The sequence below is a fragment of the Hippoglossus stenolepis genome, chromosome 15, assembly GCF_022539355.2.
Source record: "Hippoglossus stenolepis isolate QCI-W04-F060 chromosome 15, HSTE1.2, whole genome shotgun sequence".
Lineage (NCBI taxonomy): Eukaryota > Metazoa > Chordata > Actinopteri > Pleuronectiformes > Pleuronectidae > Hippoglossus > Hippoglossus stenolepis.
In genome coordinates this window covers 24,347,853-24,367,057 of record NC_061497.1, presented here as the reverse complement: position 1 = coordinate 24,367,057, position 19,205 = coordinate 24,347,853, and the positions used below count along the sequence as shown (strand labels likewise).

The 19,205-nt window shown below is 42.4% G+C and overlaps 4 protein-coding genes across 8 annotated transcripts in view; all 4 read right to left on the bottom strand.

Annotated features, from left to right (window-relative positions):
- Window positions 1–470: 470 nt before the first annotated feature.
- On the bottom strand, window positions 471–3,054 carry LOC124854857 (collagen alpha-1(I) chain-like). Of its 2 annotated transcripts, XM_047343474.1 has the most exons (4): window positions 2,898–3,054; window positions 2,201–2,248; window positions 1,520–2,034; window positions 471–803 (listed from the first exon to the last, which is right to left on the bottom strand). In XM_047343474.1, exons 3-4 carry the CDS (start codon window positions 2,030–2,032, stop codon window positions 621–623), a joined length of 696 nt encoding a protein of 231 aa, XP_047199430.1. In that variant the 5' UTR covers window positions 2,033–2,034; window positions 2,201–2,248; window positions 2,898–3,054; the 3' UTR covers window positions 471–620. The 2 variants fall into 2 exon arrangements, with proteins under 2 accessions (XP_047199430.1, XP_047199429.1); XM_047343473.1 differs by lacking the exon at window positions 2,201–2,248 and having other exon boundaries at window positions 2,898–3,052.
- Window positions 3,055–6,720: 3,666 nt separating this feature from the next.
- Window positions 6,721–19,205, bottom strand: part of LOC124854856 (interferon-induced transmembrane protein 3-like) — a 22,760-nt gene continuing 10,275 nt past the window's right edge. For 2 of the 3 annotated variants that reach the window (XM_047343469.1, XM_047343470.1), the window contains exons 3-4: window positions 7,762–7,985; window positions 6,721–7,046 (exon numbers count right to left, since the gene is read on the bottom strand). In XM_047343469.1, coding sequence (XP_047199425.1) covers window positions 6,864–7,046; window positions 7,762–7,985 — 407 coding nt within the window. In that variant the 3' untranslated portion in view covers window positions 6,721–6,863. The remainder of the gene's footprint in view (window positions 7,047–7,761; window positions 7,986–19,205) is intronic. The other variant, XM_047343471.1, reaches the window with a different exon arrangement.
- On the bottom strand, window positions 9,885–16,207 carry LOC124854858 (hepatitis A virus cellular receptor 1 homolog). 2 transcript variants are annotated; one of them, XM_047343475.1, is made up of 7 exons: window positions 16,071–16,207; window positions 14,796–15,146; window positions 14,287–14,355; window positions 14,096–14,151; window positions 13,918–14,008; window positions 13,567–13,594; window positions 9,885–10,139 (listed from the first exon to the last, which is right to left on the bottom strand). In XM_047343475.1, the coding sequence occupies exons 1-7, from the start codon at window positions 16,138–16,140 to the stop codon at window positions 10,127–10,129; spliced, it is 678 nt and encodes a 225-aa protein (XP_047199431.1). In that variant the 5' UTR covers window positions 16,141–16,207; the 3' UTR covers window positions 9,885–10,126. The 2 variants fall into 2 exon arrangements, with proteins under 2 accessions (XP_047199431.1, XP_047199432.1); XM_047343476.1 differs by having other exon boundaries at window positions 13,918–14,005.
- The window catches only part of LOC124854855 (hepatitis A virus cellular receptor 1 homolog), a 26,555-nt gene continuing 17,234 nt past the window's right edge, over window positions 9,885–19,205 (bottom strand). The window contains exon 8 of the mRNA XM_047343466.1: window positions 9,885–10,094. The gene's annotated coding sequence lies outside the window, so the exon portion shown is untranslated. The remainder of the gene's footprint in view (window positions 10,095–19,205) is intronic.

Sequence of the window (19,205 nt, the reverse complement as noted above, 5' to 3'; positions counted from 1 at the left end):
CAAAGCGTCGCTAACACTTCCTGTCAGTAACAGTTCCACCTCGTTGTCGCTCAGAGAAAAGAAATCCCTGCTCCGACTCTTCACCTTCACTGTTCCTCCTTCAGAGGAGTTTCTGTTACTAAGCAACCGACTGCTTGACCAGGGTACATGACCATTTATGTACCCTGGTCATGTTTACATCACATGACCAGGGTACATGAATGGTCATGTGACACGTGTTTTCAGGTGTGTTGGTGTGGACGGAGGTGGTTTTAGTTTTAAAACGCTGGTTTAACATGAACACGTGTCGTTGTGCGTCTCCGTGCGTTCAGTTGGTGAACGAGGCGTCTGTGGCAGCTTTTAAATCACTTGTCCCTGATTTATTAACGTTGAATCTGCTCTGTCATAACTGTTCTTAACTTTTTGTAGCTGTCGTCCTGTTTCTGATTTAAGTCTGAAATGTTCTGTAACATTGTGATGTTGATCAATTCTCACGGGTTAGGAAACTCTTTTATTGTCAAATGAAACTGTTTGGACACACAAATACAAATCAGTTGTGTTTACATGTTTAAGGTATAAAATGTGAATAAAATGTGACAGATCAGAGAAACGTAGCAGCAACAGCCGACGTCTCTGCTCGTTTACAACTTGTGGATCCAATACCTGAGGATGTCTTCTGAGATCATTGGGTTATAGAAGAAGAGAATAATGATAGTGATGATCAGGACGGCAAACAGAGATGCATTGATGATGTTGAGTTTGCGGGCGGTGGAGCTGTGGTGTCGGGCACCAACCATATCTCCAACCATCTTCCGGTCTCTGGCCTGAAAGAACCAAAGCATTTTCATTTTCAAAGTTGATTCATCGTCAAACAAAAAAATTACAAAAACTGAACTGAGCTCAATCTGATGATCTTATTTTCAGTCCGTGTACATGTGTTGTTAGGTGTTAGTGTGGACGGAGGTGGTTTTAATTTGAACTGTATCAGTGTGGGTGGAGCCTCAGTCTGTGTTACAGGCTTTTCTCCTCTCACAGTAAAGGTCTTTTCACACCAAGTCCGTATTTTTCATTTTTCAAACCATCATCCAATAAAAATCCTCGCACACTGAAACCTTGCACAGCGAGTCTGATGTGTTTTATTATTCTTTTTGTTCTAAGTGGAGCAGTGAGGAGGATTTTGTCGTCCTCTCACTTGTTGAAAAAAGAAACTTTGGCTCCGTCCAATCCTGAGCCGCCGTCAGGGACAAGGAGAATTTCTGCTTCTGAACAACGAGCTGAGAAATGATCCTGATGGTTTCCAAGTCTATTTGAGTTGTCCAGTTTGATTTGCTTCCAGCTCGGAGACCACACATCAAGGAGAAGAAAACTAATTTCTGTGGTTCAGTTGATTTCGGAGTCAGTATTTAAACGTGATTGACTCAACTTGAGGTTGTGTTTCTTTTAAAACGTGTGACAATTTCGCAGGAAAAATACTTAGACTTGGTTTGTAAAGACAGCCGACTGGGAGATGAATGATCGAACACGTCACACATGAGCTCACCTTGACCGAGCAGATGAGAGCTGCCAGTCCGAGGCAACATATGTTTGCGTAGAAAAGACTGAGTATGGACCAGATGAAGTGGTCCCGGGGGGGCGCAGTGGTGATCTCCACAGTGGTATGGTCAACCACTACAGGTCCAACAGGCTTTCCAGGCTGTCCGCCCTGTCCAGGCTGTCCACCCTGTCCAGAAGGACCAAACTGTCCAGGTGGGCCGAACTGTCCAGAAGGGCCAAACTGTCCAGAAGGGCCGAACTGTCCAGAAGGGCCAAACTGTCCAGGTGGGCCAAACTGTCCAGAAGGGCCAAACTGTCCAGAAGGGCCAAACTGTCCAGAAGGGCCAAACTGTCCAGAAGGGCCGACCTGTCCAGAAGGACCGACCTGTCCAGAAGGGCCGAACTGTCCAGAAGGGCCGAACTGTCCAGAAGGACCGAACTGTCCAGGCTGATCAGGGTATCCATTATACTTCCCCTCATACAGTGGAACAGCCTCACCTCTCTGACAATCAGGATCCATTTCTGTCAGATAGAACAAACAGTACACAAGTAAAAAAATGTCCTGAAGAGTTTTCAGATTCACTTCATGTTGTGCATGCAACAAATCCTCCTTTAAATCCTCCTCCAGTGTCACATTTTAAACCTTTGAAACATGAGCAGCCACATGGAAAAAACGTTCAGGTCTGACCTGCTCTAGTCCGTTGATGAAGAGTCACACACGTCTGGATGAAAGACCCTGAACCACCAGAGAGGAAGAGACCAATACTTTATGGTACCTTCTGAATGTACCTTCTTAAGACTGTGATCGAACCACCGACCTTCAGCCACAGCCGCTTCTCATTTTTAACCCTAACTGAACTGAATTCTGATATACTAACTAACTAACTACCGAACTAACTAACTAACTAACTAACGACCCGTGGACTTGCACGTGATCATCTCTCAGTACGTTTGTACTTCTATCTTAGTGAGGACACTCATTTACATAGTACATTCCCGAGCCCCTAACCTTAACCATCTAAACTAAATGTCTAAACCAAACTGTAACCTAAACCTAAACCTGATTCTAACCCTAAAACCAAGTCGTAACCCTCAAACAGTCAAATAAAAGAGAGGACCGGTCAAAATGTCCTCACTCTGTAGGGTCTTTGCTTAAAATGGTCCCCACAGAGATATGTGTACAGGAACATGCACGTGCACATTCACCCACACACACATGCACACACACTAAACTGACGGACTCTTGTTATTGACTTTGTTAAATAAAAGTTCAAAGTTCAAAGTAAACAGTTTGTTTGAGTTTAAATTTCAAACACGAAGAAGAAACACGAAGAACAAAGAGACTAAACAAAGTTTAAACGACAGAAGAAGAGAGACGATCTTACCTCAGCCACAGACCTCAGACACTGATCTGCTGCTCTGATAGGACGAGGGGAGGGTTACATCATCATCATCATCATCATCCTCATCTTCATCATCAGGAAAAACAGGAAGAGAAACTGGGGAGTGTTAACGGCTGCTCTGTTTATACAGACTATGAGAGACTGTATATAAAGACCATCAGTCACTGTATATAAAGACCATCAGTGACTATATACAGTCACTGATCATCTTTATATACAAAGAGGATCAGTGAGCCAGTTCAGACTGGGTCTGTAGGCGGAGTTTGAGAGAGGAATCTAAAGACAGAAATCTGATTTACATATGTTTCCTTTGGAGAGTAAATAAGTGATAAAAAGGTCTTACAGTTTTCAGGTCATACACAGTTACACATAAAACTTACTTTTCAACTACAACATAGGTTTCAACCACACTTAGTTATTTTTCCACTACATTTCCCCCCTTTTTGTCATTTAATGAATGCACAACTACAGTAAAAAATCAAATACATCAATTCACAAGGATTCAAAATGCATCATCATCATCAGCACTGTAGGAGAAAGCAAACTGCTGTTGTTGTGGACACAGGTCTGCGTCGCAGAAAGGAGTAAGGACTGATAAGAGCCGACTAAACAGCCAGTACAACATCATCACATTCTTCATCACAGAGTTATTGAGGTCCAATGCCCTCGTTTGCTGGACGTCCGAACAGAATCTCAAATGGGCTCAATACATATTTTGGTCTAATTCTCATTCTCATCTGCATGAGAACAAGTGAGAGAGATTTAGTCCATGATAATCCAGTTTCCTCATAAAATTAGTTTTTTTAGTGTGCCATTTTCTCTTCCCACCGCTCCACCACTGGATGGGTGGTAGGCACAATGTTGTCTCAAATCAATGCCCAAATATTTACTTCATTGTTTTAGTCCCACACTAACAAATGGAATCCAAATCATGCATACGTGACAACATTTCTGAGAGTACTTGGAAAACCCCTTTGTGAACCAGTGTTGTAAAATTGCAGCCAACATCGATCCTTTCGAAACATGTTCATCCCATGCGTTAACTTTGCATAATAGGGAAACAGATATTTTGGCAGACAAGGTTTCTCATCAGAGCCCACCCACACCCCATCTGTGTACGTGCAGCCACATTCCCTCCAAAGTGCACGCTCATCTGCTGTGGCTCTAAGTTGGAGTTCCTGCAGGTCAGCCGTGGGGGTGGGGTCGACCTGTCAGAGAATGGGTGAAGCAGGAAGTGGCTGGCGTGCAGCTGCTCTTGCTGCTGCATCCGCTCCGGCATTACCTTGTGATACTGGGTCATTATTAGAAGTGTGAGCATCACATTCACATACTACAACCTGTCTGGGGAGGAGGACAGCATCAAGCATCTGAGACACTAGAGCATGATGTGCAATTGCTTTGTCTCAGTTTCCAAATCGTGAAAAATCACGTACTACACCAAATGCATATCTACTGTCTATGTAGATATTCACCCTTTTCCCTTCAGTCAATTTGCATGCTTCACTGAGAGCAGTGAGCTCTGCTGCTTGTGCAGACAGAGAAGCAGGAAGTGGTTGTGCAATCAATGCATCATGTGCTGTTACCACAGAGAAACACACTTTAGTTGCTCCCGTGTCTGAATTGCGAGACGCTGATCCACAAACAGTTCAAAGACTGGATTCTGCAAAGGTGTTTCCTGTAAGTCTGGTCTGGGGAAACACACTTCAGTTATTGTTACAACACAGTTGTGTTGTTTATCATCTCCTTCTGTTGGAAGAAGAGTAGCTGGGCTTAGAACATTACATCATTTCACAGTGATGTTAGACATTTCCAACAGGATAGCATGTTATCGATAGCATCATAGACACAGCATGTGGGACCAGCAGGGTGGGGGGGAGTATCCTACTAAATCCTTCTCAGCCTTCTCTGCAGCTGCTCCAGCTCTGAGACAAGTAGGCAGGCCTGCAGCCACAGGTCTCTGTTTGCCCCATGGTGTGGGAGTAGCACTGATGTCATGTAGCCCCCCCCTTCTCGTCAACTGCCTGTGTGAAAGGTCGTCAGGGTTCAGTAGTCCTAAGGTCGGGGTCGATTGTAAGGTCAGTTTCAAGTCAGTGAAAGCTTTCTCTGTGTCATCAGTCCATGTCACCTCACTATATGCTTGTAGGCCTCGCCCGTGTGCGATTGCGCTGAGGGCTCCTCGAGGACAGCATAGTTAGGAATAAATGACCTGCAATACGAGCACACTCCCAGGAATGACATCACTTGTTTCTTTGTGACAGGTTTTGGAATATTTAAAATTGCCGTTACTCTCTTAGGGGGGGGGGGGGATTTGCCCTAAAAATGAAACTTGTTCTTTTACAAACTGCAGTTTTTCCGGCTTGCCTTATGTCCTTCTGCAGCTGGATGTTTTAGGAGAGCTGCAGAATCATTTTCACATTGTTCTTTAGTTGGAGCACAAATCATTAAATCATCATCATATTGTAAAAGTGCACATCCTGGTGTTATCTCTAATGATCTTAAGCTTTCCTTTAGTGCCTGGTTGTAAATGGTCGGTGATTCACAATAGCCTTGACGAAGGCATGTGAAGATATAACTTTCTCTGTTAGACTCAAACGCAACACCAGTATTGGCTGTCTTTATCAATTTGAACGCTGAAAAATACATTTGCCAGATCAACAACAGAGAACCAGTTACTATCCTGCAGAACTTGTTTAAGGATTTGGAACAGACAGAGCGCATTGTTGTACTGCGGCGTTGACAACTTACAAATCTTGGATGAATCGCAAATCATCAGGTTGTAATTTATCAAAAATATTCTTCACCGGAAAAATCAGAGTGTGCAGGAGTGAATCCTTGCAAGGAACAATTACACCTGCCCTCAATAGAGAGTTGAAAACTGGTGTAATACCACCGATGGCTTTCTGTCTCAGTGGATATTCTCAGATTTTGGTGTGATATCCACAGGTTCCATGTTTTGAATTAAACCCACATCATGATTACCTTGAGCCCTTGAAATGTTGTTTGTATCATGTAAGTGTGCATGTGCATATTGGGCGTCTGTGTGTGTGTCTGGTACCAGTTAAACAGTCCTGAGTGTGGGAGCAACAGATGTAAATTGTTTTCTAAACACATTCAAAAATGGATTATACTGAACCACAGGATCTGATGTCTTTTCCCAAACATCAGCATTGACACTTTTTTTTTTTTTATCCACGGTCCCAAATCTTGCCATTTATAATTTTTTTGTTTTTACAGCAAGACATGTGAGTGTGAACCACATTCTTTTTTTCCTCCACGTTTAATTATCATGTGCTTTTCTCAAGCTAAGTCTTCCCGAGTCCCACTGGATGCCTGTACGTTTTAACAGGCTGGCAACGTCAGGTCACTTCAACCATCGCGATTTGGTCTGGATCTTGTCCCCGTCCATATTCACCTTCACTGTTCCTCCTTCAGAGGAGTTTCTGTTACTAAGCAACCGACTGCTTGACCAGGGTACATGACCATTTATGTACCCTGGTCATGTTTACATCACATGACCAGGGTACATAAATGGTCATGTGACACGTGTTTTCAGGTGTGTTGGTGTGGACGGAGGTGGTTTTAGTTTTAAAACGCTGGTTTAACATGAACACGTGTCGTTGTGCGTCTCAGTGCGTTCAGTTGGTGAACGAGGCGTCTGTGGCAGCTTTTAAATCACTTGTCACTGATTTATTAACGTTGAATCTGCTCTGTCATAACTGTTCTTAACTTTTTGTAGCTGTCGTCCTGTTTCTGATTTAAGTCTGAAATGTTCTGTAACATTGTGATGTTGATCAATTCTCACGGGTTAGGAAACTCTTTTATTGTCAAATGAAACTGTTTGGACACACAAATACAAATCAGTCGTGTTTACATGTTTAAGGTATAAAATGTGAATAAAATGTGACAGATCAGAGAAACGTAGCAGCAACAGCCGACGTCTCTGCTCGTTTACAACTTGTGGATCCAATAGCTGAGGATGACTCCTGAGATCATTGGGTTATAGAAGAAGAGAATAATGATAGTGATGATCAGGACGGCAAACAGAGATGCATTGATGATGTTGAGTTTGCGGGCGGTGGAGCTGTGGTGTCGGGCACCAACCATATCTCCAACCATCTTCCGGTCTCTGGCCTGAAAGAACCAAAGCATTTTCATTTTCAAAGTTGATTCATCGTCAAACAAAAAAATTACAAAAACTGAACTGAGCTCAATCTGATGATCTTATTTTCAGTCCGTGTACATGTGTTGTTAGGTGTGTTAGTGTGGACGGAGGTGGTTTTAATTTGAACTGTATCAGTGTGGGTGGAGCCTCAGTCTGTGTTACAGGCTTTTCTCCTCTCACAGTAAAGGTCTTTTCACACCAAGTCCGTATTTTTCATTTTTCAAACCATCATCCAATAAAAATCCTCGCACACTGAAACCTTGCACAGCGAGTCTGATGTGTTTTATTATTATTTTGTTCTAAGTGGAGCAGTGAGGAGGATTTTGTCGTCCTCTCACTTGTTGAAAAAGAAACTTTGGCTGGCCCAATCCTGAGCCGCCGTCAGGGACAAGGAGAATTTCTGCTTCTGAACAACGAGCTGAGAAATGATCCTGATGGTTTCCAAGTCTATTTGAGTTGTCCAGTTTGATTTGCTTCCAGCTCGGAGACCACACATCAAGGAGAAGAAAACTAATTTCTGTGGTTCAGTTGATTTCGGAGTCAGTATTTAAACGTGATTGACTCAATTTGAGGTTGTGTTTCTTTTAAAACGTGTGACAATTTCGCAGGAAAAATACTTAGACTTGGTTTGTAAAGACAGCCGACTGGGAGATGAATGATCGAACACGTCACACATGAGCTCACCTTGACCGAGCAGATGAGAGCTGCCAGTCCGAGGCAACACATGTTTGCGTAGAAAAGACTGAGTATGGACCAGATGAAGTGGTCCCGGGGGGGCGCAGTGGTGATCTCCACAGTGGTATGGTCAACCACTACAGGTCCAACAGGCTTTCCAGGCTGTCCACCCTGTCCAGAAGGACCAAACTGTCCAGAAGGGCCGACCTGTCCAGAAGGACCGAACTGTCCAGAAGGACCGAACTGTCCAGGCTGATCAGGGTATCCATTATACTTCCCCTCATACAGTGGAACAGCCTCACCTCTCTGACAATCAGGATCCATTTCTGTCAGATAGAACAAACAGTACACAAGTAAAAAAATGTCCTGAAGAGTTTTCAGATTCACTTCATGTTGTGCATGCAACAAATCCTCCTTTAAATCCTCCTCCAGTGTCACATTTTAAACCTTTGAAACATGAGCAGCCACATGGAAAAAACGTTCAGGTCTGACCTGCTCTAGTCCGTTGATGAAGAGTCACACACGTCTGGATGAAAGACCCTGAACCACCAGAGAGGAAGAGACCAATACTTTATGGTACCTTCTGAATGTACCTTCTTAAGACTGTGATCGAACCACCGACCTTCAGCCACAGCCGCTTCTCATTTTTAACCCTAACTGAACTGAATTCTGATATACTAACTAACTAACTACCGAACTAACTAACTAACTAACTAACGACCCGTAGACTTGCACGTGATCATCTCTCAGTACGTTTGTACTTCTATTTTAGTGAGGACACTCATTTACATAGTACATTCCCGAGCCCCTAACCTTAACCATCTAAACTAAATGTCTAAACCTAACTGTAACCTAAACCTAAACCTGATTCTAACCCTCAAACAGAAGAAGAGAGATCTTACCTCAGCCACAGACCTCAGACACTGATCTGCTGCTCTGATAGGACGAGGGGAGCGTTACATCCTCATCATCATCATCTTCATCATCTTCATCATCAGGAAAAACAGGAAGAGAAACTGGGGACTGTTATCGGCTGCTCTGTTTATACAGACTATGAGAGACTGTATATAAAGATGATCAGTGACTGTATATAAAGATGATCAGTGACTGTATATAAAGATGATCAGTGACTGTATATAAAGACCATCAGTGACTGTATATAAAGATGATCAGTGACTGTATATAAAGATGATCAGTGACTGTATATAAAGAGATCAGTGACTGTATATAAAGATGATCAGTGACTGTATATAAAGACCATCAGTGACTTTATATAAAGATGATCAGTGACTGTATATAAAGATCATCAGTGACTGTATATAAAGACCATCAGTGACTGTATATAAAGATGATCAGTGACTGTATATAAAGATGATCAGTGACTGTATATAAAGATCATCAGTGACTGTATATAAAGATGATCAGTGACTGTATATAAAGATGATCAGTGACTGTATATAAAGACCATCAGTGACTGTATATAAAGATGATCAGTGACTGTATATAAAGATGATCAGTGACTGTATATAAAGACCATCAGTGACTGTATATAAAGACCATCAGTGACTGTATATAAAGATGATCAGTGACTGTATATAAAGACCATCAGTGACTGTATATAAAGACCATCAGTGACTGTATATAAAGATGATCAGTGACTGTATATAAAGACCATCAGTGACTGTATATAAAGATGATCAGTGACTGTATATAAAGACCATCAGTGACTGTATATAAAGATGATCAGTGACTGTATATAAAGACCATCAGTGACTGTATATAAAGATGATCAGTGACTGTATATAAAGATGATCAGTGACTGTATATAAAGATGATCAGTGACTGTATATAAAGACCATCAGTGACTGTATATAAAGATGATCAGTGACTGTATATAAAGACCATCAGTGACTGTATATAAAGATGATCAGTGACTGTATATAAAGACCATCAGTGACTGTATATAAAGACCATCAGTGACTGTATATAAAGATGATCAGTGACTGTATATAAAGATGATCAGTGACTGTATATAACAAGTATTTACTACAAACCAACAGCTCTGTGTGGAGAGTAAAGGTCGTTGTGTCCCAGTTGCTGTCATTGTTCAACAGAAATCATCTGAGTCACCATCTGATAAACTGTAACGTTTATTAACAATCTGATAAATACATGAAATCCTGTTGTGACATGTCGTCTCTCACTGAAAACAACTGACGCTCATTACCCATGAGCCTCGTAGGTTGTTACTATTCTTCTACTAAATGCCCAGCACTGTGACATCAGAGGTCTGGAATGTCCATGTCCACACTGTCTCTGATGCTGTGTGGGATGGACCTGACCCCAGGCAGGTCAGTGGGCGGAGCTTCACTCTTCACGCTTCACGGCTGGAAGACAAAGATGAACTACCTTTACAGTCGTTACATTATTTCACCAATTTTACAAATGATTTTATCAAATAGTGGTGGGAACAGCCACAGTGAGCTAATGAGCACAGTGAGCTAACAGCTAACAGCCAAAGTGAGCTAACAAGCACAGAGGGCTAACAGCTAACAGCCACAGTGAGCTAACATCTAACAGTCACAGTGAGTTTACAGCCAACAGTGAGCTAACAGCTAACAGCCACAGTGAGCTAACAACCCACAGTGAGCTAACAGTCACAGTGGGCTAATAGCTACCAGCCACAGTGAGCTAACAAGCACAGTGAGCTAACAGCTAACAGCCACAGTGAGCCAACAACCCACAGTGAGCTAACAGTCACAGTGGGCTAACAGCTACCAGCCACAGTGAGCTAACAAGCACAGTGAGCTAACATCCACAGTGAGCTAACATCTAACAGTCACAGTGAGTTTACAGCCAACAGTGAGCTAACAGCTAACAGCCACAGTGAGCTAACAAGCACAGTGAGCTAACAGTCACAGTGGGCTAACAAGCACAGTGAGCTAACAGCCAAAGTGAGCTAACAAGCACAGTGAGCTAACAGCTAACAGTGAGCCAACAGCCACAGTGAGCTAACAGCTAACAGTCACAGTGAGCTAACAAGCACAGTGAGCTAACAGCTAACAGTCACAGTGAGCTAACAGCTAACAGTCACAATGAGCTAACAGATAATGATGCAGCGGTAAGAGCGGGACAAGCTTGTGACGGATGTAGGAAAACCTTCGTAGAGAAGAATGTCTAATTGGGGCCCGAGCCCCCCCGCTGGGAGGCCCTGTTGTATTTGTATTTCCCTTTTGGGCTTTTTCAGGCCTAGACGCTCAAATTGTTACCAAAGTTTGCAGGAAATTCAAAACCCCAAAAAGTAATTGTATTCTTGAGTAATTTGAAATGGGCGTGGAAAAATGGCTCAACAGCGCCATCTAAGGAAAAGCCCCTCAGTTAGCTTTCACCGATCTTCACAAAACTCGTAGCCCAGGTGTATCGTGACCAGACAAACAAAAAAGGTCAGAGGTGCAATTGGAAAAAAGCAACAGGAAGCCCGCCATTTTGGATTTAGTGGCCATTTTGGCCATATTCCACATTTTTACTTTGACGAACTTGTCGTAGAGCTTTCATCAGATCAACTTCAAATTGAGATGAGTGTCATCACAACAAGATGGAGATCTAAACTACCTCGAATTTCAACTTTTCGTCACACGGTGTGACCGTGGCGTGGCGTCAAAGTTTGATTACACGCCATCAAAACACGAGGTTCTGTATCTTAGACATACATGGTCCAATCGAGTCCAAACTAGACATGTAAGACAAGAGTCTCCTCATCTACTGAACGCAACCATGTCAAACTGTATCAAATGGGTCTCAAGACATTGTTAATGAAGGCATAAGATTACTGTGACTTTTCGTCAAACGCCATAATAGTGGCGTGGCGTCAAAGTTCATCACCTCGCCGTGACACACGAAATTGCTGTAAGTTCAGTGTTCGAGGTTCAACCTCCATCAAACTACATTTGTGTAGCAACAGCCCCCCCCTGCAGACATTCAGATGGTTTTAAGGAATGGGCGTGGCAAAATAACTGACTAGCGCCCCCCTAAAGGGCAGCCCCGGCACTACGATTGGCCGACATCTACAAAAATCGATAGGGGCATGTGTCTTTTCATAACAAACAAAAAAGTCTCTTGGATAGATATGCTCGACCAAACAGGAAGCCCACCATTTTGACTTTAGTGGTCATTTTGGCCATATTCCCCATTTTTACTTTGACGAACTTGTCGTAGGGCTTTCATCTGATCAACTTCAACTTCTGGGAATGTCATCTAAGCAAGATGGAGATATAAACTGACTCGGTATATTTGATTTCATGACACGGTGTGACCGTGGCGTGGCGTAGCATTTTGATGACACGCAATCAAAACATGAGGTTCTGTATCTCGGACATATTTTGTCCAATCGAGTCCAAACTAGACATGTAAGACAAGTGTCCCGGCCTGATGACATCTACACAGAAATCATGGCTTAAAATCACAGCGCCACCTGCTGGCTACAGGAAGTGACATGTTTTATACTTTGATGAACTGCTCCTTGCTGCTTTACAATAAACAGCTCAAATGAGCTCAGTCAAGTCATTGGACCATGGTCAGAATTGTGACATTTCCTCAAACCGTGTAAACATTGAGGTGCAGCGAAGGATCATCCTTCGCCAAAGGAGACGATGTTGTCATAACTCCAGTGTGCATTGTCCTATCACTACCAAACTTCTGTCACATGATTATAGTCCAAGCCTGAACAGCTCTATGTGTCAATATTTCCTCAGTGTCATAGCGCCACCTACTGATTCGCCATGAAACAGGAAGTACTTTGTAAATCCCCTCTGCATTATCCATCCTGCGCCGAACTACTGACCTATGATCACAATCCTGACCTGAACACATCCGTATATTAATATTAGTCCAGGGTCATAGCGCCACCTACTGATCAGTGTGATAATTAAGTTGTTGTAACATTGTCCAATTGACACAAAATTGCTCACGCTACATCAGAGCCCCTACTTGAAGAGATATATTAGTCTGTACGTAATAATACTGATGGCGCCACCTACTGGCAACAGGAAGTAAGCTTTGTTTTACAACTATCATTCGATTTACATAACATTTTCACAGTGTGATGTGCAATTGATAGCGTGGACCGTAATGAGCAATTAGCAGGCAAGGATCGACGTCGCTCGACGGACGCAGGAAGTGAAGCGTTATCCTTCCCGCAGTGCGCAAAACGCATGCAACGTGGAGACGTGGGCTTGGTCATTGATCGCTCTCTCCACCGACCGCAACAGGCTTCAAAATGCCTGTGCTCGGGCCCGTCAGTGCTACAACGTAGCCCTAGTTTCGGTTTTCGATCTTCATGGCCCACGGAGAACATCTTCTTCATGTGCTGTGTAGATTGTGTTCTCTGATGGAGGCGGCCTCTGAATTGGGGCACTTTTTTTTTTGACATTTCAATGAGAAATTCAATGAGAAATATTCAACAAGAATATTTCTCCTTTAACATGTTTTGTATTCAAATCATCATGTTGTTGCCAAATCAAGAAAAGAAATAATCTCTGCGTTTCTTCATCAATAATGTGCCTCATGGTTTCCTCTCATGTCTGAGTTTCAGTTTGACAAACGCCATCGGCTGAATCGTGTGAAGACGACGCTGAGAGGACTGGTGCAGTGGTTACATGTGTTGATGAGACATGAGGTGTTCCCCACCTTGAGGTCAAACTGCCGATTAATGAAGTCTCTGCTGAGTCATCATTTTAAAACAGAGAGAAGCACCAACCGCCTGTAAAAGAAAAGTTCAAATGTGTTTCTCACTCTGAGTCTCAGGATGAAACTTACACTTTGTGGAGTCGCATCCATTTTCTCACTAGAAAAACAAAACAGGCAGAAACAACAGGAAGTGTTTAGTACATAACCATGAAGAAGAAACTCCCTGTTCTAGCAACATTTAAATCTGAACTCCAGACACAAATCTATTCACATCCATGTTGATTATTTATTTCATTTTCTTTAAATTTCTTTATTTATCTTAAACTGATAATGTGGAGATTCTTTTATAGTAATAAATCATCAGACTGAATATTTAATTTTCACTGGATGAAAGTGTTTATTAAATTGTGCACTGTTTAGTGACTCTGTGACGTCCATCATGGTCGACTGAGCGCTGCGTCGTAGGAACTGGGAACTTACCGAGGATGATGACTCCGCCCGCTGTGACAAAAACTATCAACCCGAACATGACAGACACCAGAGCCACGGTCACACTGCTGCTCTCCTGCTGCTGTAACACACACACACAAGCACACTGAATTTCTTGTGCAATAATTATTTTTAGCCTGAGCAGTGACAGTGAATCTTTATTTCTCACTCTGATGACGCTGCTAAAGGAGGAAGTCAGGACGGTTTCTGTGGCGTTCATGTGACCTGCAGGAAGAAGAAATGAAGGCAGACAATGAGGCTTCTCCATCATTTAGTGTGTGTGTGTGTGTGTGTGTGTGTGTGTGTGTGTGTGTGTGTGTGTGTGTGTGTGTGTGTGTGTGTGTGTGTGTGTTGGAGGACCTGCAGTGTGTGTGTCGGTTTTCTGCAGTGTGGACGTCTCTGAGTTCACTGATGTGGTCGTCTGTGGAGCTGAAACATCAACACACAACATGAAGCATCAGCACAGAATTACAGAGATCCTCTCCTGGTCTGAAGCCCAGAAAAATCTTCCTATCGTAATATCATGTGACATCGTGATCAGTCACTAGACGTGTATTATGCAAACTTTAGTCCCAAGAACTTTTTTCAAGGAGCTTAAAGGTTCCTTCAGACCCAAACACCACTGTGGAATCTCTTAAAGATCAGATGAATTACACTGACGGCTAAAACCAGCTGTTCCACTCCAGTCCTCCAGGTGGCATAATGTAGAACACTATAGTAAACATGGAGATTTACATCGAGCTGCCGTCGATCAGAAAAGAGATGAAGTAACAAAGTTTATTAAAAAAACCTGAAATAAAACAATGATGTGTTGGACCAATGAGGCATCTTCAACGCTGCAAGCCCCACCCCTGAGGTTCCTGTCTCACCTGAGTCAACAGTCAAGTCAAGGTGGTGTTTGTCATCATTGAACCAGCCGGGGATGTCCACTCTGCAGCCGTATTGTCCAGCGTCCGACTCTGTGATGTTCAGGATGGTCAGGGACACGTCCCCCTGGTCCAGTCGTCCCAGCAGCTGATACCTGCTGGACCTTCTGCTGTCCTCTCTCACGCTCAGCTCGTCTGTGGCGATGAGCACATTGTCGCATTTAAACACTGGTAGGTTTCCTCGATTCCAGCAAACTGACAGCGGCTTGCGATTCTTCATGTCGTAGCTACACGGCAGAGTGACGCTGCCACCGGCTCGGCCTGCAACTTTCCTGCTGCTGCCACCTTCACCAACTGAGGACACAGACACAGACTGAATTTACTCTTTGTGGCAGTTTTCATTAGTTTCTTTCTGACATGAACTCAGTAAAACAGTGTGTGGACATGTTGTGTAGTTGGTGTTTGTGAAGCAGCAGCAGCAGGTTGTCGGGTCCAACCCGTTAACACCAACAGGAACATGTGGGAACATCCAGGCGAGGGGCGGAGCCTGTAGAGCAGCAGGGGCGGAGCCTGTAGAGCAGCAGGAGGCCGGACATGACGTATAAACTCTGCTGTGGAAAGATCAGTGTTGTTGTTTACAGCTCATCCACACCGGCGTCGGCCCTCAGCACCAAAAGATCTGGAACCTCCTCGTGTTTCCAAGTTGACGTCTTCGTCTTCTACGTGTACGGCTCCTCTTCTTCATCCTGAGATGTTTGAGTTCTTCCAGTTTCACGTCCGTCACGTGTTAGAAACCTCATCAACACGTCCACTCGCTCACTGGGAAGCTTCCACACATTTTGCAGTAAAATGTGCAGAGCAATACACAAACAGCTCCTTCAGAACATTTCGGGAACTGAGAGAAGCTTCTGTGTTTGTGATAAAGATCAAAATAAAACCTGCAGCTCTGTGGTTCCTTGTCAGCTGATGTTGGATTTGTCGAATTGAAATATAACATCTCTTAGTTTCACTATGACATCATAATCACAAACATACACATTATAATGAAAACTAATATTAACATAATGATACTAACTAATATTAACTAATAACTAACATTATGATACTGACCCATATTAACGTGAACAAGAAAACTGAGTCAAACTGAGAAAAGTCAGAGGAGAAAATCTTTTACAAATAAATTACATGAACTAAAACCAGTGTTTAATGATCAGTAACTTTATTAAAACCAGACATCTGATCGACAGGAGACTGACGAAGATGTGAAATCACACGTACCTGAGAGCACAGCGAGCAGCAGCAGCAGCTTCATGATGGCAAAGTGGTATCGCACACTAACTCCACACATTTAAACACACAACTGCTGTGAGTCACCACAGCTGCACACACACTGTAAAAAGTTTCCTCTGTTAGCTCACCACAGGCTCTGCAGGAAAATAAACTAGACAAGAAGAAACATTGTCTGTCTGTCTGTCTGTCTGTCTGTCTGTCTGTCTGTCTATTGTGATGGAAATTTGACCTGGTGAGACTTCTGAAATAAATACATTGGGAGACAAGCCCAGTCAGATTTGTGGCTCTGATGTCATCTTAACAGTTTCACAAGGAGAAATAGTATGCATAAGCAGAGATAATACAAGTGTGGTATAATGGTAAAATATTCCATTACACTATCTATCTATCTATCTATCTATCTATCTATCTATCTCTATCTATCTATCTATCTATCTATCTATCTATCTATCTATCCATCTATCTATCTATCTATCTATCTATCTCTCTATCTATCTATCTATCTATCTATCTATCTATCTATCTATACTATCTATCTATCTATCTCTCTATCTATCTATCTATCTATCTATCTCTCTATCTATCTATCTATCTATCTCTATCTATCTATCTATCTATCTATCTATCTATCTATCTATCTATCTATCTATCTATCTCTCTATCTATCTATCTATCTATCTATCTATCTATCTATCTATCTATCTATCTATCTATCTATCTATCTATCTATCTATCTATCTCTCTATCTATCTATCTATCTTTGTTGCTCGGTTCTGTTGTAGTTTTAACGATGTGGTGAATGAACGTCAGGAGTTTGAGACTGAAGAACAGAAGGTCGAGGGATGTTCACTCTTCACCTCACTACTTCATGTGCTAATCGACATGTAGGACAGATGGTTGTGGTCAACATCTGACTTCCTCATGTCGACATGTTACACAGGCTGCTTCCTGATATCCGAGCAGGGGCGACCCTGCTGTGGCAACGCTCGGACTCAGAGTTTCGCTTCCTGAGAGAAAACCACTGAACTTCACACTGTCAAAGGCCCGAACTGAGATGTTTGCAGATGTTTTCAGAAATCAAGAATCATGAAGCTGATGCTTCATTGTTGTCATCATGTGAATTATATGAGTTTCACCTGCTTCTGCTCTTTTGGATAGAGAGAGATTTCCTCTCTTTATCAGTGTGGTTTTTCAGGTTGAGATCAGGATGATTTCACGTTCAGATTCTTTAATGCTCTAACTCTAAATCCTGCTCTCACACTCAAACAGCTCCGACTTGTGCTCGTGCTCAAACGTTGTGCTTGCACTTTTGTCGCTTGGTTGAGTTCCTGTGCTGCAGCTTTCCAGCTCTCTCCTCACCGTGCTTCTGTGTTCATTAAACATTTGCTCCCCGATTCTATTTTGCTCTCACTTCGTGCAATCCTTGTCTGTGAAAATTCTCCAACCAGTAGAACGACAGGTGTAGGATCATAAAATTAAATTGTCCTGCACTGTTGTGGGTACGTTAGCTTTATGTCTTTCTTTTATTTTACCCAGGTGCTAGGATGCTAACTCAATAGCCTCTGTGGTTTCTGACAGCAGCATTAATATTAATGTCCATGCCGCTGTTGCCCTAAGCCCATGTGTTCACGACTTCCCACATCCAAACCACAAGCTCATGAGAAGAGAAGATAGAAAATATTTAATAAACACATTTCTAATGATTAAAAACCATATAGAGACTCAAATAATTTGCCCTCTTCTCGGGTGGGAGCTGAGAATTCATTCTCTGATGTAATTCTAAACCATGACGGAGAAACAGAGCATTTTGGCTCCTTAACCGCTTCAGACCCGTCTCTTCCTCGACTTCAGCGACTGGAGAAGAACAAACTACGGCAGATAACGATGTGAGTCCTGGGTTCCACCAGGTTCCACCAGGTTCCACCAGGTTCCACCAGGTTCCACCATATCAAGCCAGGAAAAGGTCGAGAAGTTTTTAACATGTTTTCCACATACAGACAGACAGAGATTTCTGGAATTATTCAATAGATAAATAATAAACTTTAATGTTCAGAACAACAGCAACAGCAGCACTTTATTATTATTATTATTACTGCTACTATTATTAATATTCTATAGATCAGATGTTAATTTTCAGGTAAAATCACAGGTGAACTAGAAGAGTTTATTTCCGCTGAAGTTCCAGAGAACAGACAGGTAACAACAGTTCTGTGGTCAGGGTCTCCCCAGTATGAAACTGGAAAAGAGGATCATGTGAGGACGATAATCAATCACATGACCAATCACCAGGACTCAATAACAGATGCTGTTGCACGTGCTCTTTATTTCAGGGTTTAAAGCGCCCCCTGGTGTTTGAATGTATGAATACACAGTTTCTACTTGTTATACATGAGTTTACCAACAGACATAGAAGATACAATATATTCATACAGAGAACGTAAAGAGTGATTATTAAAACAACCACAAAGATAAAAAACAATTCTCTGCAGAATCCTGTCTGAAAAAACTCAGGTAACTCAGGTAACTCAGGTAACCAAACAAACACGGGTTGTGTCTCAGGTGTCTACACTGAGGTGTTTCCCTCCTCCTCCTCTGATTGGCTGAGCCCCTTGTCAGTTTCTGGTCTCTGGCTCCACCTCCACACTCCTGTACACAAGTGAAATGATGAAACAACAAGTTTATCCTGATTACGTCATGTCATATAAAACAAATGTGTGTGTGTGTGTGTGTGTGTGTGTGAGAGACTATATATGAAGACCATCAATGACTGTATATAAAGATGATCAGTGACTGTATATAAAGACCATCAGTGACTGTATATAAAGATGATCAGTGACTGTATATAAAGAGGATCAGTGACTGTATATAAAGATGATCAGTGACTGTATATAAAGAGGATCAGTGACTGTATATAAAGATGATCAGTGACTGTATATAAAGATGATCAGTGACTGTATATAAAGATGATCAGTGACTGTATATAAAGATGATCAGTGACTGTATATAAAGACGATCAGTGACTGTATATAAAGATGATCAGTGACTGTATATAAAGATGATCAGTGACTGTATATAAAGACCATCAGTGACTGTATATAAAGATGATCAGTGACTGTATATAAC

Coding starts and splice junctions, on each gene's coding strand:
- LOC124854858 (XM_047343475.1), bottom strand. CDS start 16,140: ATGTGTGGAGTTAGTGTGCGATACCACTTTGCCATCATGAAGCTGCTG. Junction 15,147..16,070: donor GCTGCTCGCTGTGCTCTCAG/GTACGTGTGATT, acceptor CTGTGTCCTCAG/TTGGTGAAGGTGGCAGCAGC. Junction 14,356..14,795: donor TGACTTGACTGTTGACTCAG/GTGAGACAGGAA, acceptor TTGATGTTTCAG/CTCCACAGACGACCACATCA.
- LOC124854857 (XM_047343474.1), bottom strand. CDS start 2,032: ATGGATCCTGATTGTCAGAGAGGTGAGGCTGTTCCACTGTATGAGGGG. Junction 804..1,519: donor CTCTCATCTGCTCGGTCAAG/GTGAGCTCATGT, acceptor TGGTTCTTTCAG/GCCAGAGACCGGAAGATGGT.